The sequence below is a fragment of the Balaenoptera ricei genome, chromosome 7 (genome assembly GCF_028023285.1).
Source record: "Balaenoptera ricei isolate mBalRic1 chromosome 7, mBalRic1.hap2, whole genome shotgun sequence".
Lineage (NCBI taxonomy): Eukaryota > Metazoa > Chordata > Mammalia > Artiodactyla > Balaenopteridae > Balaenoptera > Balaenoptera ricei.
Window position 1 is genome coordinate 74,048,878 of NC_082645.1, and position 26,834 is coordinate 74,075,711.

General features: G+C 36.7%; 1 protein-coding gene across 2 annotated transcripts in view; it reads left to right on the forward strand.

Annotated features, from left to right (window-relative positions):
- FAM171B (family with sequence similarity 171 member B) overlaps positions 1-26,518 on the forward strand; it is a 63,701-nt gene extending 37,183 nt beyond the window's left edge. The window contains exons 3-8 of one of the 2 annotated variants that reach the window (XM_059927295.1): positions 3,036-3,128; positions 6,072-6,245; positions 15,038-15,208; positions 18,418-18,534; positions 23,885-24,002; positions 24,246-26,518. In XM_059927295.1, coding sequence (XP_059783278.1) covers positions 3,036-3,128; positions 6,072-6,245; positions 15,038-15,208; positions 18,418-18,534; positions 23,885-24,002; positions 24,246-25,590 — 2,018 coding nt within the window. In that variant the 3' untranslated portion in view covers positions 25,591-26,518. The remainder of the gene's footprint in view (positions 1-3,035; positions 3,129-6,071; positions 6,246-15,037; positions 15,209-18,417; positions 18,535-23,884; positions 24,003-24,245) is intronic. The other variant, XM_059927296.1, reaches the window with a different exon arrangement.
- Positions 26,519-26,834: the final 316 nt, after the last annotated feature.

Here is a 26,834-nt window from a genome sequence, read left to right on the forward strand (position 1 = left end):
TTAACTGTAAAATATTAGAGGTGATCCTACTAAAATAACAAACTAAACACAGATGTCTATATTATTTTACATTGTAGTAGAAGTTATTATCAGAGCAAAAAGATATTAACAGATAAAAAAAGGGGATAGCTATTAGGAAGGAAGAATCAAAACCATTTTTTCTAGTTATGATCATATCCCTGGAAAACTACAAATTAGTATCGCTACAAATCAATACATGTTTTTATATACCAGAAGTAATAACCAATTAGGAAAAATAATGAAAAGAAATCCCTCTCAGAACAACAAGAACAAACAAAATATGCAGGGAAACCTACAAAAAAACCTGAAGTAACTGTGGGGAGGGAAAATAAAACTACCAAATGTTACTGATAGACCTAAAAAAAAAAAAAAAAAATCAACTAAAACACCAGATAACTGGAAAAATATTTTTTCTTAGCTTGAATATTGTAAAGATTTGAATTCTTCCCAGATTAATTTATAGATTTAATGCATTAACAAAACACTTGGCAAAATAACCCTTAAAGAACACATTGTCAAAATACCTGAAATCTTGTTTTAAAAGACGATTTACTAGAGGCAATTTGCCATTCCAGATAACTAAAATATATAGCTACAGAATTAAGTGATATTTTACTATGATTTGTAATGTGGTACAAATCAGATACTAGTAGGCATAAAAAATATAATCTATGATAGGAATCATAAATCATTGAGGAAAAAGCTGAATATTCAATAAGTAATATTGGGATACTTTGGTTAACTATTTGGAGTAAATTAATTTGAATCCATATTCCAAAATATATTGCTCAAAAAGTTAAAATATGGAAAATTAAATTACATTAAATTTAATAAACTATCTTTTTTTTTAGGATGGTCTTTTTAAACTGAAAAGCAATGAAAGATGTCATAAAAGGTAGATTTCCCCATAATTTTAAAAAGTAGTAAAAAATATTTGAAATAATGAGGAATGATATCCTTAATGTGTTAAGAATTCATACACATCAGTAAAAAAACCAAGGCCCTGCCTAAATAAGGTAAATGGATAAAATCATGACTTAGTTTTCAAAACAGGAAATACAAATGATTAGTAAATATGATAAAATATTTTACCTTCTTAATAATCTAAGTATGCCCCCCAAATACACATTTCTTAGATTTTTTCACTTTAGAAATATTTTTAAAAAGTGAACATACTCAATATTGACAAGCTGGGCAAGATGGCCATCCTCAAACACTGCTGGTGGGAGAAGTCGGCAGTGTTATCTGGATAACAACTTTGAAATGTGTGTGTCAGTGTCTTCGAAATCTTCATCATCATTGACTGCTGGGAATCTATCCTAAAAACAAACATATAAATAAAGTGGACAGATATCTGTGCACAAGGATGTTGAGTCAACTATTATTTTGTAATAGTGGAAATGGAAACAATCTAAATATACAATATTGTACAATGTAGTGGTTAAGTGAATCTTGATACTTTAAGAAATATGTGACCTTGAAAATGTCATGAAAGTTTCTATTGAGGGACAGAAATGCTTACAATATTATTTTAAGTGAAAAAGCAGGGTGAAAATATTCTGTATACAATATCATACTCCCTCTTTTTAAAGAAAAATCACAGGAAAAATCCAGGAAGAGCTATACTGAAATACTAATAGTGGTTGTCTCTGTGGTGGTATTGTGATGACCATCATTTTCTTCTTTCCTTTTCTGTATTTCTCAACTTTTCCAGAGTGGATATATATATCCCGTTTATAATCAGAAACATTTTTTAAAGTCAGAGGAAATCTGAATCCAAGTTTAAGTGACTTTCTGAAAGATTCTCCTCAGGTTTAATAGAAAAAGCTGTCAGGGTAGCCCTTTTTAACCTACCTGGGACTAAGAAAGTATCCAAATATGGGATACAGTCGTCTCGGGGTCCAAGCTACTACCCTAACCACCTTCTCTCCAATCTAATAAGTCTAACAATCCATCTAAATGTTAGTGTATTCTGAATTAAAATTACTTTCATTTGGTAGTCCTCTATTCCTACTTAAGAAAAAAGTATATTATTTTACATCCACCCATACATCATTGTATACTTTTAATATTTTATCCTGTCTTTTCTGTATTTCCTTTACAGCTCTTTGAAATATCTCCAGATTTTAAAAGTATTCTCATGCAAGTGTGTTTAATCCTTTCTTAAGTGATTTAGGGATAGTGTATCATTTCTGTTGATATTTACTTGCATTGCATGGAGGAGAGAGATCAGTGAGAACTTGTACTTTAGGTGATGCCTCAGAACTTATTTTTCTTTTGCAGGATTGGTCAGGTTGTTTGATTTGGTCTTGCTTATAAAACGATGGTCTTTTGTCCCTGCCTCTTGTTCCTGATCTTGAAAGAATTTAGTTATCTTTCAGGGGATCTGCACTTACTCATCGCACCAGGCATTTCAGGTGCCTACTCTTGTAGGCGGGTCCAGCTTCATCCTCCCTACTACTAAATGTTGCCTCTGGATCATTTTACGTGTTAAACTGTTTCTTCCTTTGGCAAAGCACAGTCTGTTTGGCGAACCACACTGTGAAGAAGAGCACTGCACCTTTGTATGGGAAGTTAAAAAAGAAGAGTGATGTACTCCCCACCTGAGAGAACCTTGAATCATGGGGCCAGGAAAAACGGTTTAAAAATTATTCAATATAACAAGGAAATAAGTAACGAGTATATAGAGAAAATAGCAGAGGGTTGTTTAAGCATTTAACTTGACCAAATATATCTGGGGTTAGTTAGAGAACATCATTAGTCACCTTGGTACAAACTACCGTATAAAATCTTTAAAAATTAGTAAAATAGTGATGCTGAATGGTCTCACTTTACTATGTTCCTTTTTTTCCTCCATCATATTTTACATGCATTCTTCCTTTGTTTTGAATTGCTTTTCCCATCACAGAATTTCTTTTTCCCCACATTTTTAGGACCTGCTGGAGCAGAACTATATTTGTCCCAGTTTTCCCCCCATGTCTAATAAAATATCCTAATTATGCTATATTTCACAGTATATTCATCAGTTACACTTTCACTGTTCCCGCAAAGCCAAGCAAATATATGGCTATTTGAAGACACTGTTTTAATTACTGGAAAATTAGCTGGTAAGTACACCACTTCTTACTTAGCTAGTAAGTAAAGAGACTATATTTTGACTATATTGTATAACTGTGCTTCTTCACCAGTGGATCAGTGTTGATTATAAGGTGGGAAAAATCTAAATTGATCAGGGATGATTAGTACTGACTATAAGTTGATCTGAACTGATTCTTATTTCACTACCAAACTATAGCATTTTTTTGTGTGTGTGTAGTGGGAATCATTCTCTCTTTTACCATTTTAGCCACCCCCAGTAGAACATCTGACTTGCAGAAATACTGGAAAGAGTCCCTGAACTGCTTTCCAAATCACATCTCTCACTGGGCTTTAGTGGTTGGTGAAATTGGGAAAAGGACTCAGACGTTTGGGGCTTTCTAGTTTGCAGGTCACCTTCATTCCTGCCTCTGACATTAATCTTGCTGCCTGTGTGGGAAGGATCTGAGGCTGGGGAGTTAAGTATCTGCTTGGCAGACATGATTTGCCCCACTCACATATCCCAAGGGCAAGAATACAGGAAGCGTGATTTGGGGTCTGATTCAAGCTGTGTCCTCCAGCTCTGCTTTACCAACCACGAAGATGATAGTTTTATCCTTACCTCACCTCCTCACCCCCCTTAACTAGTCCCAGCATTTTGTGACTCTTACTGCATATTATGTAAAACCTCTATAAGTGACAATAATTGGCTTTTTTGTTTCTTTTGGGAAATTAATGTTGAGAACTAAAGCATAATAAGAATGAACTGGTAAAGGCAGAAAACCTCAAAGTCCAATACAAGAGTCAAGGTAAAAAGAACTGTTTTTGAAGTTCTCTTCATCTTCAGAAGCTATCTTATTTAGTCCTAATGTATTAAAAAAAAGAAAGCCTAACGCTATCATTTGGAAAAAATTAACTAGGGCTTGATTAATCTTAGAGTAATTTACTGAGCAAGGCAGTAGAATCTCTTACTCTTGCACTGAGTTTGCCGGTGCATGGCAGGATGGGTGGATGTAGCGCTGCGTATGAAGGGTGGAAAGTAAATAGAAACTACATGTTTGCAGAGAGAAGCCACATTTTATGCTGCTGGGGCCTTAGTGAAATCAGGTTCTCCAAAGTCCTGCTTCATTTGTTTGTTTTGGTTTTCTCTTGACACATCCTACTCCTTACTGGATTCTTCAAACCCCATTACAAATTGTCATTTCTGCTGGGTTGTATGAAAAGGAGCGGCGTGAGCATATTCATGTACCACTCCTTTGCCACTGTACCAAGCAGTGGTGAGCTCTCGTCTGTCTGGGTGGCACTGCCCATGCCACGTGCCCATCTCTGTGAGAACACTGTGAGCCCTCTGGAATTCCTTTTACTGCCTCATTTCCCTAAGAGTTGACCTATTGGTGAGGCCAACCGAGAAAGGATGGATGTTTCTGATGATGTTATATCTTTCCTTAGAAAGTACACATCCTCACTTCTTAACTTCCAAAAAACGTTTATATTTTTCCTTCTAAGATTTTATCAGGAAGTTGTTCATTTTGTATAGTGAAAAATGTGTTAGGCCTGTGTGTAAATATATTTGTAGTAAAAGGAGCAGGAAAAATTGGAAACCAGGAATGTGTAAAACCTTAGAGAAGTTCAGTTAGACATTTTCTTTAGTGTACATGTTTTCAGTTGTAAAGAAGTTTGGATTTTCATCATGATTAAGCCACACATTTTAAAAGAGTAAGTAAGTTGTAGATAGTACCTGTAAGGGATCAAAAGGTATTACATTGTGCCCTCAAAGCAATTTAACAAGGATAATATAGATGTGTTGTTTTTCTTTATATCCCTTAACTGTTTATTTTCCAGGTACCATTTTTCTAGCTTCATACATAAATGATAAATAAAACAATGTAAGATAATTCTCAGTCAGTGTATAGTTTATTTTTTATTGTCATGTAACTCTTTAAAAACGGATACTTTTTTCATCCTAAGAATTTAACTGATTGTTTCTGATAATTTTTAGTTTTAATGATATGAGTTGACCCTTGATTGTTAAAGATCTGCTGATTACAGAAAAAAATCAATATTGTCCCTGGGTTCTCCATAAATTAGAGGATAGTCAATTCAAAGTTATTTACATGAGATAATATTTATAAATTGAATGCCTGGCATTTGAAAAACTTCTAATGCATGTTTAATTGCCTGATGCAGAAACCTACCCACTTAAGTATATGGTTTATCATCAAAGATACTTTCTGTTGCAAATTGCTGAAAACCCAACCCAAAACTAGCTTAAGCCCAAAGGAAGCACTTATTTATTGCTCAAATGATTGATAAGTGTAGGAATGGGACCAACTTTAGACATGGCTTGATCAGGGCTTCAGTTGAAATAATTGAGAACTAGTTTTACTCTTTCCATTTCTCAACTCTCCAGTCCTTAAATATTGTCTCATTTTCAAACGAGCTTTCATTTTTGGTCACAAGATGGCTTTTGCAACTCCCAGACATATATCTGCTCACATAAAATCTAGTGGGGAATAGCAGGTCTTTAACCCCTAGAAGTCCAAGCAAAACTCACATTGCATCTCATTAACTGTGGTTGTCACAAGTCCTATAGTTCAGCAAATCATTGTGGCCAACAGGATAATGAGATGCTTTTGATTGGTTTCAGCCCATTCTGGCATGCACCATTACCTCTACTCTTGTTACAGAAATGAAGCCCCAAGTGAACCACATGGGTCAATGTGTGGTTCCCTAGAGTGAAACTCAAAGGGTGAAGAAATTCTGGGCAGGCGAATCAAGCACTCTCTAGGCTAAAGGTGCCTTGTGTGATCTAAAGAAAGGGGCATTTCTTATTTATTCAGATCTGAATATAAAATAATAATTATAATTAGGAGATGTCAGTAATGTTTTAGAAATAACTGGTTCACTTAGAGTAAAATGTCCTGACCAATAGTGCTCTGCTTAATATGCATTTGTTTTGTCTGTTTGCTAATGAGGTTTCCTTTTTCCAGATGCTAAATCTCAACCAAGTGTTCAGTTTTCAAAAGCCTTAATTAGACTACCCAACAGGCATCACATTAGCAACGTTACAGGCTACCTTACAGTCCTACAACAGTTTTTGAAAGTGGATAATTTTCTGTATACGACTGGAATTACTCTCAATAAGTCAGGTATTTTCTAATTTTTTATAATCTAATCTATTTATAAAAACAGTACATAAATCTCTCATCAAGTACTATTTAGTTAGATGTTTGAAATTCATTTAAGCTTTGGAGGAGACATGTCACTTTTGAAACATAAATATAGTTATTAAAGTGTTTATAGGCAGTCCCTTTGATCCAATGAAAGAAAGATTATACCAGTCTTCTGCATACATTATTTCAAATTAATGGAGAGTTTAATTTACAGGATATTTTTATCCAAAGGAGGTAAACAAGTTATGAAAATAGTAATGATTATTGTATAATTTTGCAAATTAAAAAATACATTTGAAAGTGGAAATTTGACTAAGAAGTTTACACATATATTATAATTTGACCTATTCATTCTTATCAAATTGATCAGAAGTGTCAATAATTGTTAGATATAAAAAAGTTTATAGATTAGAGTAAGCAACTGGAAATTTTTCTTTTCAAATATATTTGATATCCTCTGAGTAAAACGGTAATATTGAAAAGTATTTTTTATATTCAGCAGCACTAGTACGCTTACATAAGGCTGTCATGACCTACGTTACGAAGATGATGGAATCTTACACTTTATTTAACAATTAACTTATGAATGACACCTATAAAAACTGTATCTTCGGGCTTCCCTGGTGGCGCAGTGGTTGAGAATCTGCCTGCTAATGCAGGGGACACGGGTTCGAGCCCTGGTCTGGGAAGATCCCACATGCCGCGGAGCAGCTAGGCCCGTGAGCCACAACTACTGCGCCTGCGCGTCTGGAGCCTGTGCTCCGCAACAAGAAAGGCCACGATAGTGAGAGGCCCGCGCACCGCGATGAAGAGTGGCCCCCGCTTGCCGCAACTAGAGAAAGCCCTAGCACAGAAACGAAGACCCAACATAGCAATCAATCAATCAATCAATCAATCTTTAAAAAAAAAAAACAAAAAAAACTGTATCTTCCCTCCCTCTGTACATCCACACTTGTTCTACCATTTCTACCAGTTGTTGCAATTAACAAACTCCACTGTTTTTATTTTTATTTTTTTATTATTATTTTTTCACTTTGAGTTGCGGTGTATTTTGCTAAAACTTTAAAAACTTTACAAGGTTTGTTTTTTTTTTAACATCTTTATTGGAGTATAATTGCTTCACAATGGTTTGCTAGTTTCTGCTGCACAACAAAGTGAATCAGCTATACGTATACATATATCCCCATATCCCCTCCCTCTTATGTCTCCCTCCCACCCTCCCTATCCCACCCCTCTAGGTGGACACAAAGCACTGAGCTGATCTCCCTGTGCTATGTGGCTGCTTCCCACTAGCTATCTATTTTACATTTGGTAGTGTATATATGTCCATGCCACTCTCTCACTTTGCCCTTCCCCCCTCCATGTCCTCAGTCCATTCTCTACGTCTGTGTCTTTATTCCTGTCCTGCCCCTAGGTTCTTCAGAACCTTTTTTTTTTTTTTTTTAGATTCCACATATATGTGTTAGCATATGGTATTTGTTTTACTTTTTCTGACTTACTTCACTCTGTATGACAGTCTCTAGGTCCATCCACCTCACTACAAATAACTCAGTTTCATTCCTTTTTATGGCTGAGTAATATTCCATTGTATATATGGGCCACATCTTCTTTATCCATTCATCTGTCAATGAACACTTAGGTTGCTTCCATGTCCTGGTTATTGTAAATAGTGATGCAATGAACATTGTGGTACATGACTCTTTTTGAATTATGGTTTTCTCAGGGTATATGCCCAGTAGTGGGATTGCTGAGTCATATGGTAGTTCTATTTTTAGCTTTTTAAGGAACCTCCATACTGTTCTCCATAGTGGCTGTATCAATTTACATTCCAACCAACAGTGCAAAAGGGTTACTTTTTCTCCACACCCTCTCCAGCATTTATCATTTGTAGATTTTTTGATGATGGGCATTCTGACCGGTGTGAGCTGAAACTTAATTGTAGTTTTGATTTGCATTTCTCTCATGATTAGTGATGTTGAGCATCCTTTCATGTGTTTGTTGGCAATCTGTATATCTTCTTTGGAGAAATGTCGATTTAGATCTTCTGCCCATTTTTGGATTGGGTTTGTTGTTTTTTTGATATTGAGCTGCATGGGCTGCTTGTAAATTTGGGGGATTAATCCTTTGTCATTTGCTCCATTTGCAAATATTTTCTCCCATTCTGAGGGTTGTCTTTTCTTCTTGTTTATGGTTTCCTTTCCTGTGCAAAAGCTTTTAAGTTTCATTAGGTCCCATTTGTTTATATTTGTTTTTATTTCCATTTCTGTAGAAGGTGGGTCAAAAAGGATCTTGCTGTGATGTACGTCATAGAGTGTTCTGCCTATGTTTTCCTCTAAGAGTTTTATAGTGTCTGGCCTTACCTTTAGGTCTTTAATCCATTTTGAGTTTATTTTTGTGTATGGTGTTAGGGAGTGTTCTAATTTCATTCTTTTACATGTACCTGTCCAGTTTTCCCAGCACCACCTATTGAAGAGGCTGTCTTTTCTCCATTGTATATTCTTGCCTCCTTTATCAGAGATAAGGTGACCATATGTGCGTGGGTTTATCTCTGGGCTTTCTAGCCTGTTCCACTGATCTATATTTCTGTTTTTGTGCCAGTACCATACTGTCCTGATTACTGTAGCTGTGTAGTATAGTCTGAAGTCAGGGAGCCTGAATCCTCCAGCTCCGATATTCTTTCTCAAGATTGCTTTGGCTGTTCGGGGTCTTTTGTGTTTCCATACAAATTGTGAAATTTTTTGTTCTAGTTGTGTGAAAAATGCCATTGGTAGTTTGATAGGCATTGCATTGAATCTGTAGACTGCTTTGGGTAATATAGTCATTTTCACAATGTTGACTCTTTCAATCCAAGAACATGGTATATCTCTCCATCTGTTGGTATCGTCTTTAATTTCTTTTCATGAGTGTCTTATAGTTTTCTGCATACAGGTCTTTTGTCTACTTAGGTAGGTTTATTCCTAGGTATTTTATTCTTTTTGTTGCAGTGGTAAATGGGAGTGTTTCCTTAATTGCTCTTTCAGATTTTTCATCATTAGTGTATAGGAATGCAGGAGATTTCTGTGCATTAATTTTGTATCCTGCTACTTTACCAAATTCATTGATTAGCCTCTAGTAGTTTTCTGGTAGCATCTTTAGGATTCTCTATGTATAGTATCATGTCATCTGCAAACAGTGACAGTTTTACTTCTTCCTTTCTGATTTGTATTCCTTTCATTTCTTTTTCTTCTCTGATTGCTGTGGCTAAAACTTCCAAAACTATGTTGAATAATAGTGGTGAGAGTGGGCAACCTTGTCTTGTTCCTGATCTTAGTGGAAATGGTTTCAGTTTTTCACCATTGAGACCGATGTTGGCTCTGGGTTTGTCATATATGACCTTTATTATGTTGAGGTAAGTTCCCTCTGTGCCTACTCTCTGGAGGATTTTTATCATAAATGTGTGTTGAATTTTGTTGAAAGCTTTCTCTGCATCTATTGAGATGATCATATGGTTTTTCTCCTTCAGTTTGTTAATATGGTTTATCACATTGATTGATTTGCATATATTGAAGAATCCATGCATTCCTGGGATAAACCCCACTGGATCGTAGTGTATGATCCTTTTAATGTGCTGTTGGATTCTGTTTGCTAGTGTTTTGTAGAGGATTTTTGCATCTATGTTTATCAGTGATATTGGCCTGTAGTTTTCTTTTTTTGTGACATCTTTGTCTGGTTTTGCTATCAGGGTGATGGTGGCCTCGTAGAATGAGTTTGGGAGTGTTCCTCCCTCTGCTATATATTGGAAGAGTTTGAGAAGGACGGGTGTTAACTCTTCTATAATCTTTGGTAGAATTTGCGTGTGAAGCCATCTGGTCCTGGGCTTTTGTTTGTTGGAAGATTTTTAATCACAGTTTCAATTTCAGTGCTTGTGATTGGTCTGTTCATATTTTCTATTTGTTCCTGGTTCAGTCTCGGAAGGTTGTACTTTTCTAAGAATTTGTCCATTTCTTCCAGGTTGTCCATTTTATTGGCATATAATTAGTTGCGTGCATTAATCTCTCATGATCCTTTGTATTTCTGCAGTGTCAGTTGTTACTTCTCCTTTTCATTTCTAATTCTGTTGATTTGAGTCTTTTCCCTTTTTTCCTTGATGAGTCTGGCTAATGGTTAATCAATTTTGTTTATCTTCTCAAAGAACCAGCTTTTAGTTTTATTGATCTTTGCTATTGTTTCCTTCATTTCTTTTTCATTTATTTCTGATCTGATCCTTATGATTTCTTTCCTTCTGCTAACTCTGGGTTTTTTTTGTTCTTCTTTCTCTAATTGCTTTAGGTGTAAGGTTAGGTTGTTTATTTGAGATTTTTCTTGTTTCTTGAGGTAGGATTGTATTGCTATAAACTTTCCTCTTAGAACTGCTTTTGCTCCATCCCATAGGTTTTGGGTCGTCATGGTTTCATTGTCATTTGTTTCTAGGTATTTTTTGATTTCCTCTTCAATTTCTTCAGTGATCTCTTGGTTATTTAGTAATGAATTGTTTAGCCTCCATATGTTTGTATTTTTTACAGATTTTTTCCTGTAATTGATATCTAGTCTCTTAGCGTTGTGGTCAGAAAAGATACTTGATATGATTTCAATTTTCTTAAATTTACCAAGGCTTGATTTGTGACCCAAGATATGATCTACCCTGGAGAATATCCCATGAGCACTTGAGAAGAAAGTGTATTCTGTTGTTTTTGGATGGAATGTCCTATAAATATCAGTTAAGTCCATCTTGTTTAATATATCATTTAAAGCTTGTGTTTCCTTATTTATTTTCATTTTGGATGATCTGTCCATTGGTGAAAGTGGGGTGTTAAAGTCCCCTACTATGATTGTGTTACTGTCGATTTCCCCTTTTATGGCTGTTAGCATTTGTCTTATGTATTGAAGTGCTCCTATGTTGGGTACATAAATATTTACAATTGTTATATCTTCTTCTTGGATTGATCCCTTGATCATTATGTAGTGTCCTTCTTTGTCTCAGGTAATAGTCTTTGTTTTAAAGTCGATTTTGTCTGATATGAGAATTGCTACTCCAGCTTTCTTTTGATTTCCATTTGCATGGAATATCTTTTTCCATCCCCTCACTTTCAGTCTGTATGTGTCCCTAGGTCTGAAGTGGGTCTCTTGTAGACAGCATATATACAGGTCTTGTTTTTGTATCCATTCAGCCAGTCTGTGTCTTTTGGTTGGAGCATTTAATCCATTTACATTTAAGGTAATTATTGATATGTATGTTCCTATTACCATTTTCTTAATTGTTTTAGGTTTGTTATTGTAGGTCTTTTCCTTCTCTTGTGTTTCCTCCTAGAGAAGTTCCTTTAGCATTTGTTGTAAAGCTGGTTTGTTGGTGCTGAATCCTCTTAGCTTTCTCTTGTGTGTAAAGGTTTTAATTTCTCCATCGAATCTGAATGAGATCCTTGCTGGGGAGAGTAAATTTGGTTGTAGGTTTTTCCCTTTCATCGCTTTAAATATGTCCTGCCACTCCCTTCTGGCTTGCAGAGTTTCTGCTGAAAGATCAGCTGTTAACCTTATGGGGATTCCCTTGTATGTTATTTGTTGTTTTCCCCTTGCTGCTTTTAATATTTTTTCTTTGTATTAATTTTTTGACAGTTTGATTAATATGTCTCTTGGCGCATTTCTCCTTGGATTTATTCTGTATGGGACTCTGTGCTTCCAGGACTTGAATGACTATTTCCTTTCCTATATTAGGGAAGTTTTCAACTGTAATCTCTTCAAATATTTTCTCAGTCCCTTTCTTTTTCTCTTCTTCTTCTGGGGCCCCTATAATTCGAATATTGGTGCATTTAATGTTGTCCCAGAGGACTGTGAGACTGTCCTCAATTCTTTTCATTCTTTTTTCTTTATTCTGCTCTGTGGTAGTTATTTCCACTATTTTATCTTCCAGGTCACTTATCCATTCCTCTGCTTCAGTTATTCTGCTATTGATTGCTTCTAGAGAATTTTAAATTTCATTTATTGTATTGTTCATCATTGTTTGTTTGCTCTTTAGTTCTTCTAGGTCCCTGTTAAATGTTTCTTGTATTTTCTTCATTCTACTTCCAAGATTTTGGATCATCTTTACTCTGAATTCTTTTTCAGGTAGACTGCCTATTTCCTCATAATTTGTTTGGTCTGGTGGGTTTTTACCTTGCTCCTTCATCTGCTGTGTATTTCTGTGTCTTCTCATTTTGCTTAACTAACTGTGTTTGGGGTCTCCTTTCCACAGGCTGCAGGTTCGTAGTTCCCATTGTTTTTAGTGTCTGCCCCCCATGGCTAAGCTTGGTTCAGTGGGTTGTGTAGGCTTCGTGGTGGAGGGGACTGGTGCCTGTGTTCTGGTGGATGAGGCTGGATCTTGTCTTTCTGGGGGGCAGGACTGTGTCCGGTGGTGTGTTTTGGGGTGTCTGTGAACTTATTATGATTTTAGGTGGCATCTCTGCTAATGGGTGGGGTTGTGTTCCTGTCTGGCTAGTTGTTTGGCATGGGCAATCCAGCACTGGAGCTTGCTGGTCGTTGAGTGGAGCTGGGTCTTAGCATTAAGATGGAGATCTCTGGGAGAGCGCTTGCCGATTGATATGTGGGGCCGGGCTGGGAGGTCTCTGGTGGACCAATGTCCTGAGCTCGGCTCTCCCACCTCAGAGGCTCAGGCCTGACACCCGGCCAGAGCACCAAGACCCTGTCAGCCACACGGCCAGGTACGTGGGCAGTTTCTTGCCTTTTGGGAAGTCTGAGGTCTTCTGCCAGCGTTCAGTAGGTGTTCTGTAGGAGTTGTTCCACATGTAGATGTATTTTTGATGTATTTGTGGGGAGGAAGGTGATCTCCACGTTGTAACTCCTCTGCCATCTTGAATGTCCCCTGGCAATTATTTTTTTTAAACTTCTATTTATTCCACTGTTTTTAAAATCAGCTCAGATAATATGTAATTTTTATGGTTTCCCTTGAGTCACATTCTTGGTCCATGTCGTTTGGGGAGTAGTCAGAAATTAGAGTAATAAGCATATAAATGTTATGGTTAGATAGGCTTTTTTTTTTTTTTTTTCTAACCTGCTGTAGCTGATGCTATTGATGCCCCAGCCAGATGACCCTGTCTTCTGTTACAAGCCTATGTTTCCTACTGCACAAATCTCTGCTTAAGGGCATTCCCTGGTCCAGGATGCAGACTTGGCCCTCACAAGGGGCAAGGTCTCAACCAATGACAGACAAACAGCACATAACGCATACACACCTGCTCATTAACACATCCTGTGTTGGCTTCCTTCTTCTGTGTTACTCCTCCATTCCCTCAGTGGTGGGTGCTTCCTCCATATTGTTATTTCAGGGTTTGCTTCTTGAGGAAGCCAATCTAAGATACCTGCCAAAGTTTTCCAGTTGTAAGTTATAGGATGCTCAAAATAAAAGCATCACAAGAATGGTACCAATATATACACTATTGCAAATGAAGCTCATGTTGCATTGGAGGGTTTTTATGAACAACACTCATTAGATTCAGTGGGAAGGAGTCATAGTGTGCTCTGCCCTTCAGCATTCTTCTACTACCTGCTTTTGAGATTATTCATTAAACATTTCAATTGTCCTGAGAATGCTGCTAACATTGTCAAAGTTCTAGAGCTGTGCTGACAAATGGGAATGTTCTGCTCTGCCCAGTCTGGTAGCTGCTAAGCCACATGTGGCTGTTGAGCTCTTGACACATAACCAGTGCACTGAGAAACTATATTGCTCATTTCATTTAAATTTAAATTGCTGCATGCTGCTTCCGGCTACTCTACTGGATTGTACAGTTCTAGAGTTCTACAAGTATGAAAATTCTTTGTGAAAGTTTCCTCCTCATTGCCTTTCAGACTCTTTTTTCCTTCTTCTTTGAGTTGGCCTTATCCCAAATGGTGGGATGCTGATTTCATCAGTTTCAGCTGCATTCACTATGTGAAGCCACCGACTGTATAGAACTGAGGGGTGGAGTTAAGAAAGCCAGCTAGCTTTATAAATAGTTTGATATAAGAGATTATAATTACTTACAGATTACATAGTACTTTTTACAGTACATTACTGACCAGTGCAACTAGTCTACAGAATATATGTATGGCATTACTTTGCTTACCTTATGGTTAGAGTTTCAGGAAGTTTACAAAGGTTAATTCTCTTATATTTAACAGAAAATTTCCAATAAGCCAGTGGTTGCCCTGTCTGATAACTGAAGATATATACCAGATTTGGTGGCAGCGATAATAAGGATTCCTTTCCATGGCCTCCAAGGCCCTATGCTATTTCCACCTCTCTCTGACCTCCAGTCTTCTTTCTTTCTTACACGTGCCAAGATCACTTCTGATTTGGGAGCTTTGCACTGGTTTCTTATGCCTGAAAAGCTCTTCTCTGAGGTCTCTGCATGGATGGCACCTTCTCATTTGGCCACTGCTCAAATGTCTCCTCCTCAGAGAGGCAGCCTTCCTGTTGGTTTTGTAGGTTTTTAAAAACACTGAATTAGATTCCAGTGACCTTAAATCAGAGGACTCAGAGAGAATTCGATCTTTAGGCTCATACTGATTTGTCAATATTACATAAGTATAGCATTTATTTATGATATATTTTATAGTTTAAAAATCCTTAAATAGAATCCAGTATCTATTTGATATTAAAATGGATAACCCTGGGTGAAATAGAGGAACTAGATATTTTAGGCCCATATTAGTCTGTTGTTAATACACAACTACAGTTTGTGTTTTACATATGATTTTAATGAACTGTCTTCTGTTTTTAGGTTTTGAAGGCAATGAACTGACTCCTCTTGCTGCAATATGTGTGAAAATATATTCTGGAGGAAAAGAATTAAAGGTGGATGGCTCTATTCAAATTTCTCTCCCACTTCTACGTACAAAAGGTATAAGTGCAGGGGATAACATACCTGCCTGGACATTTGATATGAATACAGGTATGTGAGCTAGGTGAAAAGGTTCTGAATATTTGAATATTTTACAAATATGTTTCTATATTTTTATTAAAACTTTTCAGCTTTATTAAGGTATAATTGACAAATAAAATTTCTATATTTTATATACAATATTAAGTTTTAATATACCTTATTTAAAACATTCAAATATTTATATTTGAATGTTTTATCTTTAGTAGAGTACTAAGTCAGTAATATTATAATTTTAAGCACTTTGTTAATGACCAAAAGTGGCCCTACTTTGATTAATATAATACAATTGCGGGGAAAAGGGTATCACTATTACATTTTAAGATAGCATTATTTACTCACATTACCATGTTTTTATATTTTGAGCAGAAATAAAATTTTTAAAATTATTTCTGCTCTTATGGGTTTGTTCTTGTTTTGATAGGCATTATGAAGTTATATCTAAAAGCTTGGCTAAAGCAATTGATAAATGTATGCTAATTTCATGAAAATAAATAACACTGTGTTTTAGATGTATGTGTGTATATATATGTATGTGTATTATATATATAGAGAGAGAGGGTAGAAAGAGAGATTATTTTCCAAAAAAAAATCTTTCGTACCAATTTTGTTTCCTGAGTTTAGCCTCCTAAATAACAGCTGGATGCACTTTTTCCCCCTTCTGCTTCTCTTGGTTTTCTTGTGTTTCCATGTAAATAAGGTGGAAATCTTTACCAAAAAACAAAAACAAGAAAAGATGGTCAGTCCAAAACTGGGTCCAGGGGTAGAACTGTCTTGGGTTAAGTCATGATACACAGCCTAGACAGTTTTGCAGGGCTTAATTTCTCCCTCATCTGTTTCCTGTGTTAATAACTTTCTGGAATAGGATTTCCCTTCTGAGTGTCAAGAAGGCTGTAGGTGCTCTCACTTTATACTACCCAGGTTAAAGTCCAACGGAAAGAGAAATTCTTTTCCTAGTAGCTATTACATAAGCCCTTGGATTCATTGCATTTGTAGAATGGGGTTTGCATGCCCATCTTGGAACCAATCTGTGTGGCCTGCAAATAGATTGCATAAATTTATTTAGGCTTAAGTCTTGTGTTGGAACTGGGATTGGAGCCCTAAACTAATCATGTGGACTGAGAATAGGGAGCAGTAGATCCTCAAAGGAGATTGGAATGAGGTTTCACTGTAACTGGAAGGGTAGGTAGTGAGGCACAAACACACACGTGTTCACTATAGAAGATAAAAACATGGATATATTATTGTTTAAGAAAGACTGGAAACTATATAAATAACAATGGTAGTTGTAAGGGACAAACTCTTCTTCTCTCAACTCTATTCTACACTCAAAACTTCACTTCTGGTCACCAAATGTGAGGGTGTTTTTCCTGTGCCAAGCAGGACTCTTAACACGAGCTAAGTGTCCTAAAATTTCATTCAATTTAGACACTCTCTACCTGGAGTTAGTGTCAGATCCTACAGGTTAAGGGCTCGGTCCTACAGCCCCCAACTCAAGAGGCCAGTTGCAAGTCCAGCTTGTCACCCATGCTTCTGACCAGCTGGCTATAAATTGGAGGTTCCCATGACCCTCTCCTCGAGTTTGACAACTTGCTAGAACAGCTCACAGGAAGACAGACGTTTACTAACTAGATTATCAGTTTGTTATAGAAGGGTACAACTTGGTAATAGCCAGATGGAGGAGACGCATAGGGCAAGGTACGGGAGAAAGGGCCTGGAGCTTCAGTGCTCTCTCTCCTCTGGGTGCTTCACCCTCCCAGCACCTCCACGTGTTCACCAACTCTGCTCTCTAAACCCTGGAGTTCAGGGATTTTTATGGAGGCCTTATTATGTAGGCATGCTTGATTAAATCATTGAACACTGGTGATTGAGTTCGAGCTCCAGCCCCTCTTCCTTCTCTACAGGGGTGCGTGGGGCTGGGGATGAAAGGTCCAACCCTCTGATCACGTGTTTGGCTCCCCTGGCAACCAGGCTCCTATCCACAGGGACTTTCCCAAATTCACCTCATTAACATAAACTCAGGTGTCATTGAAAGCAGCTTGTTATGAACAACAAAAGACACTCTCCACCTTTTTGGACCTTATCACATAGGAAATTCCGAGGTTTTAGGAGCACTGTGCCAGGACTGGGGATTAAGACCACATATATATTTCTTATTATAAATCACAATGTCACAGTGGTATACTACTGTTAAACACTGGATTAAGAGCTCTGAGACCTGGATTCTGGTCTTAAACACTGGATTAAGAGCTCTAAGACCTGGATTCTGGTCCATTTACCAGCAGTGTGATTTTGAACAAATCACTTAATTTATTCTGGCCTCAATTTCCTAATTTGTTGAATGAGAGAATTGTTTTAAGACACTTTAAAGAAGAATATCTGCTTTGAGTTCTGCTTTCTGACTGTTTCTCCTGAAAAAGGCCTTTGTCTCTAATGTACCTTCCAGTGGCAGAATTTTTGAATTGATTTGTCACATATGTAATGCTTAGTTTTAATGTGACTATTTAGAAAGCAGTAGGTTGACTTATTCTGATAATTTCAAGTTTGTCTACCTTATTAAAAACAGTTTTACATGTTATAGATATACATCATTACAAGGAATCAATAAACCAAATACAACTATACACCAAACTTATAAATAGCTTTGTTATGCTGGACTTCATAAAAGATACTGGCTTTACTGAATGCTTTTTTCTGTGGATAACATTTAATTGAATCCGAATAGCATTTTTTAAAAAGTTTTTAAAAATTGAGTTCTAAAAGAGCTATGCCAGCAGTACTAGAACAAAACAGTATTTAATAAATAATAAGGCCATAAAATATAGACTATAAGTGTTTAATCAGAATCCCAGAATAGGTAACAACCACCTGTTGATAAATTTGGATTTAATTACTCACATTTTTATTAAGACATATCTCAATATGCACAATGTAGACATTATTTGGAGTCATGATTTCCCTAAATAGATCTATATCCTTAGTTTATTAGTATTGATTTTATTTCCTTTAGTCATAACAAATCAAATTATTCTATTTAATATAATATGTGCTGTATTATGATGTAATATATATATTATCCCATGATAATATATTGCCACAGTTTTCATAATCTTTGAAAAAGTCCTGCAAAGTATTCTATACATGACTATCAGCAAACTCCTATCAGCATTAAAGATATATAAACTAATCGATTAGTATTTTTTACTTGCCTTCCTTTTTAGGTGCTTGGATAAATCATGGCCGGGGAATGGTCAAGGAATATAACAATCATTTAATTTGGACATACGAGGCACCTCATTTGGGCTACTGGATAGCAGCTCCACTTCCAGGAACTAGAGGTATGGTAAAAATGAAACAAAGAGTAAATTTTAAAAAGTCCAAATAGTCATGCTGAAATTGATATTAGGAGATTCCCATTTTATTCTAAGCATTGCCACTTACTGTATGACACTGGAAAAAGCTGTTAGTCTCTTGCTCTGAGCTTTATTTTATTTTTTCCATGTGTATCAGGAAAGATTAAATTCTATGAACTCTAAGGTCCTTCATAGCTGTAATATCTGATGAATCTGAAGTATGAAGTGTATTCAAATCAAGAATTTCCTTAGTTTACTTTTTATGAATAAATTCTACCCAGATCAGTTAGAGTTTTTAGTTGCAAAAAATAGGAATAGATTTTAGATAATTAAAAAAATGTGTTAGGATATAGGGAGTTTGCAGGATCCTAGGGAAAGCTGAAGAAGCAGATCGTAAAAGGCAGGAATCCAGAGGGCCCAGTTAGCAGACCTACTTGACTGTCTTTGGAAGACTGCTGCTTCATAACAGCTGATACTAACCCTTTGCAGTCCTTTCCTCACACTGTTCCTGATCTTTCTAGGGATGTGGAATTTAGATGGGCCCAGACTTAGGTCGTGAGCATTCTCCTTGGTGGGGCTGTGGTGGGGAGGAGGAGGGGCTGTTGAATAATAGTGTCCCCAGACTGTTTCCGAGATAAGACAAGTGATAGCTCAAATGGAGATTGGCCTGACATGTGGACGAAAACCACGAGCTGTCTGCTAGGAATGGCCTATTCATATTCTAGGAGAAATAGGTATTTCATTTTTCCTAGATTTAACATGGTATCAAATTATCTATTTACTTTGTACTTAAACACAACTCAAGATGTAGGATTTCTATCTCAAAATACTCAAACATTGCATGTTTCATCCATTAAGTCATCTTAAAAAAAGAAATACTCTAACCTACTGTAGTGTAGACTGGTTGCATCATGGACCTGCTACCACCTTCTAGGGCATCTGGTGTTCGCTGGTATAAGTTCTTGGCTTTCCCTGCTGCCAGCTCTGCTAAGTCAACTTTCCAGCAGTCAGCATCTTGTTGCTCTTGTCTCTTACCTCAGTCTGCTTTCACCTATGGGTTTTTGTCTATTTATAAAAACAAAACATCATCAAAAAATCTACAAACAAGAAATGCTGAGAGGGTGTGGAGAAAAGGGAACACTCTTGCACTGTTAGTTGGGATGTAAATTGAGACAGCTACTATGGAGAACAGTATGCAGGTTCCTTAAAAAACTAAACATAGAACTACCATATGACCCAGCAATCCCACTACTGGGCATATACCCAGAGAAAACCATAATTCAAAAAGAGTCATGTACCAAAATGTTCATTGCAGCTCTATTTACAATAGCCAGGACATGGAAGCAACCTAAGTGTCCATCAACAGATGAATGGATAAAGAAGATGTGGCACATATACAATGGAATATTACTCAGCCATAAAAAGAAATGAAATTGAGTTATTTGTAGTGAGGTGGATGGACCTAGAGTCTGTCATACAGAGTGAAGTAAGTCAGAAAGAGAAAAACGAATACCGTATGCTAACACATATATATGGAATCTAAAGAAAAAAAAAAAAAAAGGTTCTGAAGAACCGAGGGGCAGGACAGGAATAAAGACGCAGACATAAAGAATGGACTTGAGGACACAGGGAGGGGGAATGGTAAACTGGGAGGAAGTGAGAGAGTGGCATGGACATATATACACTACCAAATGTAAAATAGATAGCTAGTGGGAAGCAGCTGCATAGCACAGGGAGATCAACTCAGTGCTTTGTGACCACCTAGAGGGGTGGGATAGGGAGGGTGGGAGGGAGGTGCAAGAGGGAGGGGATATGGGGATATATGTATGCATATGGCTGATTCACTTTGTTATACAGCAGAAACTAACACAGCGTTGTAAAGCAAGTGTACTCCAATCAAGATGGAAAAAAATAAAACAACAAATATAAAAAAAGCAAAACAAAGCTTTCAGTGTCATTTTAGTAAAGTTTAGGAAAGTGTGAAAGCTGAATGCATATGTCACTCCTTCATCTTTAATCATGTGTCAGAGATAATTCTTTTGGTTTATCTAGTGTCTTGGTTCCCAGCTGAAAGGCAGCTGCAACCTGGCTCTTTCATGCTGTTCAGGAATAGTCCCAGTGCACACCCTGATCCAGGATGTGGATGACATTTTACATACATTTCTCTGTAGCAATTTATCTGCTAACTTTGTTATGGCTGCCTATTAATAATTTGAAGGCTTTGAGTTTTTTCTGCAATTTTAAAAATAGTTTGATATTTTCATTTTATATTTGACAACCTTTGAATTTTAAACCATGCAAGGTAACAAGACTTTTTTTCAATGAAGCTAAAATTTAGTATTTCAATAGAAGAAATATGAGCTATTAATATTAGCCATTAGGATCAAGAGGATGTTCTGTTTTTGTTTGAACTTAGTGCTTATGAGATTTATTCAGAAACCAGAGGGTGATTACTTTTGTTTTTCATGGTGCAAAATATCATGCAGTCTTGCCAGCTGTCTGACCATATCCCATTCTAGATTTGCAACAATAAAATGATGAAAAAGATGAAAAAGAACAATTAATATTTAATACTTCAACTAAATCCAAGTTATTTCATTTCTAATAAAAATGACCTAAGAGGCACTTGAGTTTTATAGAGAAGTGTGCTTTCCACTGAAAATATACCTGAAGCAACCAATTTATACAAGATGATTATGAATTATAAAAGCTGAAATAATTTTCTAAAATAGATGGAAGTTTTGTTTTAGCGTATATGTCAGGAACGATTTTGTGTGAATCAGAGTACTAACATAGAAGTGTGGGGTTCCCGTTCAGTTTGAATTAGATACCTTCTAGTGATGGTTTTGAAAAATCCATACGAGAAATATGGATAACTTGATAACTTGACTGTAGTTCTGGCTTTGACAGTAATTAACAGGGTGAGCTTGAAATAGGTACTTACCCATCTGAGTATTAGTTTTCTTTTTTCTAAATTGTGGGAGTTGGATATGAGGATCACTAATGTCCCTAAACATTTTAGGATGCAAGTGTTACCGTAAACTCAAAATTGGTCCTATAATGGGCTAGTTAGTCTCTGGTGTGCTAGAGCTACTTTAGTTATAATTTGGTTAATAATATACTAAATCTGTTTTTAAAGTAAATCTTAATATTTTTTCAAGGAATTCTAGAAATCTGTTTAAGTGCAAGAAATTAAAATCAATTGGTTTTTCACAGATTGCTATAGGTAAGTAGGTGGCTGAGTATAGAATTTATTAAACAAGTACCATTACTTTTTTTAAATATGCATTTTCAAGTATATTTGAATGAAAATATATTGTAATTTTCTACCTTTCTAACCCCTTTTGGGCATGCGCATATACACCCAGGTGCGCCCACACACACATGCAGATGTATGCTTTTTTGCTATTGTCATACATATAAGATTTGGGCCAAATGCAACAATGTCAGCCTCTTAATTCCAAAAGTGAGTTCTGTTGGAATTCTGTGGAGTGAAAATTGTTAGCATTACTCTATTGTGGAAATATATATTCAGTATTCTTTTGGAGAAGAAGTTGAATTTCACCAAGTTAATAGCCGAACTTTACTCTGTTGCAGCTCTGGATCCTGAACAAGAATCTGTAGGTAGAATTGTTACTCTTATCTCTTTTTTGTTTGAAGAAATTTCATATTGTGCGATGCTGTGCTTGGTTGCCTATTCAATATGATAAACATTTTATTATCAGTTACCATATAGGAAAGTGTGGTCAGTACTGAAGTGCCTGTTCTTCTATAAACTTGACGTTTCATTTAACAACAGTGGTGTAATATAGCTAACACTTACTGAGTGCTTATCATGTGCTAAGCACTGTTCTAAATAGTTACACGTATTGACCCATTTAATCCTCGTAACAACCCACATGGGTGAGGTATGACAGTTATGGACTGAGACACAAGTAAATGAAGCCTGCCCAATACCTCACAGGAAGAAAGGGTGAGGCCAGGATTCCAGTTCAGGCACTCTGGCTCTAAAGTCTGAATGCATAACCACAACACTGCTTCTCCAAATCCTTTAATATTACTATTACTTTAATCAACTTAGATGATGCAAAAGTTAAAGGATCTAAAGGCCTCATGATCCTTAGTCTTTCCAGTGTCCTTGGTGAAGCTGAAAGCTTCACGCTGGACATCTTCTCATGGTCAAGATGACCAGAAAATCGGGCGTCTCATCACCTTGAATACATATTAAAATCCAGTTGATACTGATCAGTAGAGTTGTTTTTAATGCACATTTTTGAGCAAAATTAGGTCTTAGTGACGTTGAAACATTACCTCAAGATAAGTTGCATTTATTTTCATGTGGAATATTCATAGCCTGCACTGATCATCCCGGTGCTTAGTCTGCTTTTACTGCAGTTAAGCTAATTACAACAGCATTGTATATATGTGCTCTCGTGAAGAAGAATAATGGCTCACCTGTGCCGCTGCTGGGCTTAGCTTGCTGGGATCATAGCGTCATCTTGTTCTGGAGTCCAGCCTGTAATTAAAAGTTGCAACTTTTAATCCTTCAGGTCCCCCAATTTTTGCATTCTCTTTGGTCCTTTCATCCCTGCTTACTTTGGCAAATTCTATTTGAATTTATCTTTAAAATTTCTTTTTTAATCCAATGCAGCTAATCACAGTCAACACTCACTACATTCTATCTCAAAACCTCTTTGCACAAAGCTCTCGTTAGAAATATTTTCTCCCAGTTTATTCCAGCAAATATTTTGCTACCATGTGGCTTGGGCCACCATTTTTATTGCCTCCTGCAACAGTTTCCTCACTGCCTGGCTTGGAAGCCAGTGTCACACATTTTAGGTTTCGTTATAGCAGCACTTCAGCATCTTGCCGCCACTTTCTGCAATACTCAGCCATCAGTAACAAACAAACCTGTTATCTCAACAGCTAACGATAGCAAACACTTGTTTGTTGCTTTCACTTCATGACTGTTGGGCTTGACTTGGTTCAGTTCAACATTTTTTCTCGTTCCAGAACCTAGGTTGAAGGAATAGCAAAACTTTGGGATATACTATTCACATAATAGAGGGCCTTAGCAAGAGGACAGGCCATTCAGGCAGCCTCATTTAAGACGCTCACATTTCACTGGGCAGAGCAAGTCAACTGATTAAGCCCAAAGGGGGTAGGGAAAGTAATCTCCACCCACAGGGAAGCCTGCCATGGGAGGGGAGCAAATAAATACAACTGTGTATACACATATTTAATCTGCCTTGCCCAGGATAGGACACAGTTGAAAATTTGACCTAAAATAATATATTTTCTCTTTATTTGTTTGTTTTGAACCATTTCGGGTCAGGTATAAATGGAGATTCAAAGGACATAACTGCCTACCACACAGTGTTTCTTTCAGCCATATTAGGAGGAACAATAGTCATTGTCATTGGATTTTTTGCTGTACTTCTTTGTTATTGCAGGTAAGAACAATATTAATGTGTATGAACACAGAAACTATCAGATTATAGTATCATGTCAGTTCTGTGTATTACAATGTTTGTAGAAATCAATGGTTTGATCTTTAAAATATGTAGATTAAAATAAAAATGGATATATTCTTAGAGTAGCATTGCATATATAATAAACATATTATGAGATGATTTTTTAAAATGAAACCTTCTAGATAAGTTTTAAACATTTTTTTGCCTTCTCTTCTACTCTAGGGATAAGTGTGGTACTCCGCAGAAAAGAGAAAGAAATATCACTAAACTTGAGGTCCTCAAGAGAGACCAGACAACTTCAACAACTCACATAAATCACATCAGTTCAGTCAAAGTTGCATTAAAAACCGAGGACAAGTCACAGTTATTCAGTGCCAAAAGCTCCTCGTACAACCCTCAGAAAAAGGAACCATCAAAGGTAGAAGCAGAAGAAAGAGTTTCCATGGTAAAAACTCGGGACAGTTTAAAAATCTACAATGAAGATGTTTCATTTCTGTCAGTCAATCAAAATCATTACTCAAGAAACCCAGCTCAGTCTTTGGAGCCCAATGTAGGGTCCAAACAACCTAAACATATTAACAACAATATATCTTCATCTCTAGGTGATGCTCAAGAGGAAAAGAGGTATCTCACAGGTAATGAAGATGTGTATGGGCATTCTCACATTCCAGAACAGCTTATGCACATCTACAGCCAGCCCATTGCCATCCTTCAAACATCTGACCTCTTCTCCACTCCAGAGCAGTTACATACTGCAAAGTCAGCTACTTTGCCAAGAAAGGGACAGTTAGTCTATGGCCAATTGATGGAACCAGTAAATAGAGAGAACTTTACACAGACATTGCCCAAAATGCCAATGCATTCTCATGTACAGCCTCCAGATGCCAGGGAAGAGAATATCCCACTCGAAGGTCAACAGAGCTTGCCATCCCAAACTTCAGATTGGAGCCGGTATTCAAACAGCCTACTAGAATCTGTTTCTGTTCCTGGAACACTAAATGAAGCTGTTGTAATGACTCCCTTTTCATCAGAGCTTCAAGGAATTTCAGAACAGACCCTCCTAGAACTGTCCAAAGGAAAGCCCTCCCCCCATCCCAGAGCCTGGTTTGTGTCTCTTGATGGAAAGCCAGTCGCACAAGTGAGGCACTCCTTCATAGACCTGAAAAAGGGCAAGAGAGCCCAGAGCAACGACACGAGTCTGGACTCTGGGGTGGACATGAATGAGCACCACTCAAGTAGAAAACTAGAGAGGGAAAAAACGTTCATCAAAAGTATGCATCAGCCTAAGATCCTTTACTTAGAAGATTTAGACCTGAGCAGTAGTGAGAGTGGAACCACCGTCTGCTCCCCCGAGGACCCAGCTTTAAGGCACTTCCTAGATGGAGGGAGTGGAGCTATCATGGAGCACCCTGGGGAAGAGTCCCCAGGAAGAAAAAGCACCGTTGAAGATTTTGAAGCCAATATATCCCCCACTAAAAAAAGGGGAAGACCACCACTAGTCAAAAAAGATAGCAAGACTAACATCTGGAAGAAGCGAGAGGAACGCCCACTGATTCCCATCAATTAACACCAAGAGTGGTTGTGTCTCTGCTGTCTCGTGCTGTTTATTCTTGCTTCTTGTTGTAAACTGCCCTATGAACTTCTGCAGAAGTTGAGACTGAGCAATCTCATGGTCCCTGGACATGTCTCAAGCAGAGTAAGTAGTAAAATGGTAATTAAGTAGTGAGAGAAAGATACCAAGGAATGCTTTTTCTGGCCTATTCTTTTCATTTATTTTTGGGTGATGAATTTGAAGTATCCAAGCGTTCAGAATGTAAAATAGCTTCAAGATGTTAGTTATCCGAAAATGTTGCTCAGTCAGCAAGTTGAGTCCTGACTCTGAAGAATAACAGTGAAAAGTGTACTCCTAAAGTTGCTTCCAAAAATATTGCTTCTGCTTTGATGACTACCCCTGTGAAATGTTTAGAAATGAAACTGTATTCTTCAGGCCTCATATTCTTGTGAAATGTTACTATTATGTTCTCCACTGCCTATACTTGAAAATAACTTAATATTCTGGATTGATATTATTCTAGAGTTCAAAGGCCAAACCTCATTTTCTTTCTTTTTTAAACAGCATGTGTATTGTTATCAACCCAAAAGTAAATTCCATACTCACATAAGATGGGCAAGAAGCTACTTGGTTGTTAGAGAGGGAAATGCCAGCTCTTTGGTTGTTTTTGGATACAGCGTCACAGAATAAAAAGGTGTTAGTTTATTTAGAAATCTGAGAAATGAATGCCCTGATACTGAATTTTTATTTAAAAATTTCTTATCCCCTTCCTCATCACCAAAAGTGAAGTGAGCTTAGCTGTCAAGGAAAACTTTTTACCAATCTAAAAAAAAAAAAACCCAAACATTCCTCCCCCTCCCCAATTTTTAGTTTAAAACTCACTGATACATGTAGGCTAAAATCAGTTTTAAGATATTTCTTCTATTAAAAAAAATTCAGTCACTTAAACACTATTAAACTTGATTTAAAAAAATCAATGAATTGAAAGTTTCTTATGAACACCCAAAATTAAAATATGTGGAGCTAAAGGAAGTAAATATTTCAATATTTTCTGAAATGTCAAGCAGAAAAAGAAATGCCATTTCCCTGAGACTCAAAAATACCTTCATGATACTAGGTATATATCCAGATTTTTTTTTCCGGTTGACATTCATAAAAAATGTTTGGGAAAAAGTTTCAATTTCATGGGAAAAGTAAAAGATTTTTCTTAAATCACTTAAATGCTTTAAGTTATATAAATATAACATTTTTCCAAGTTT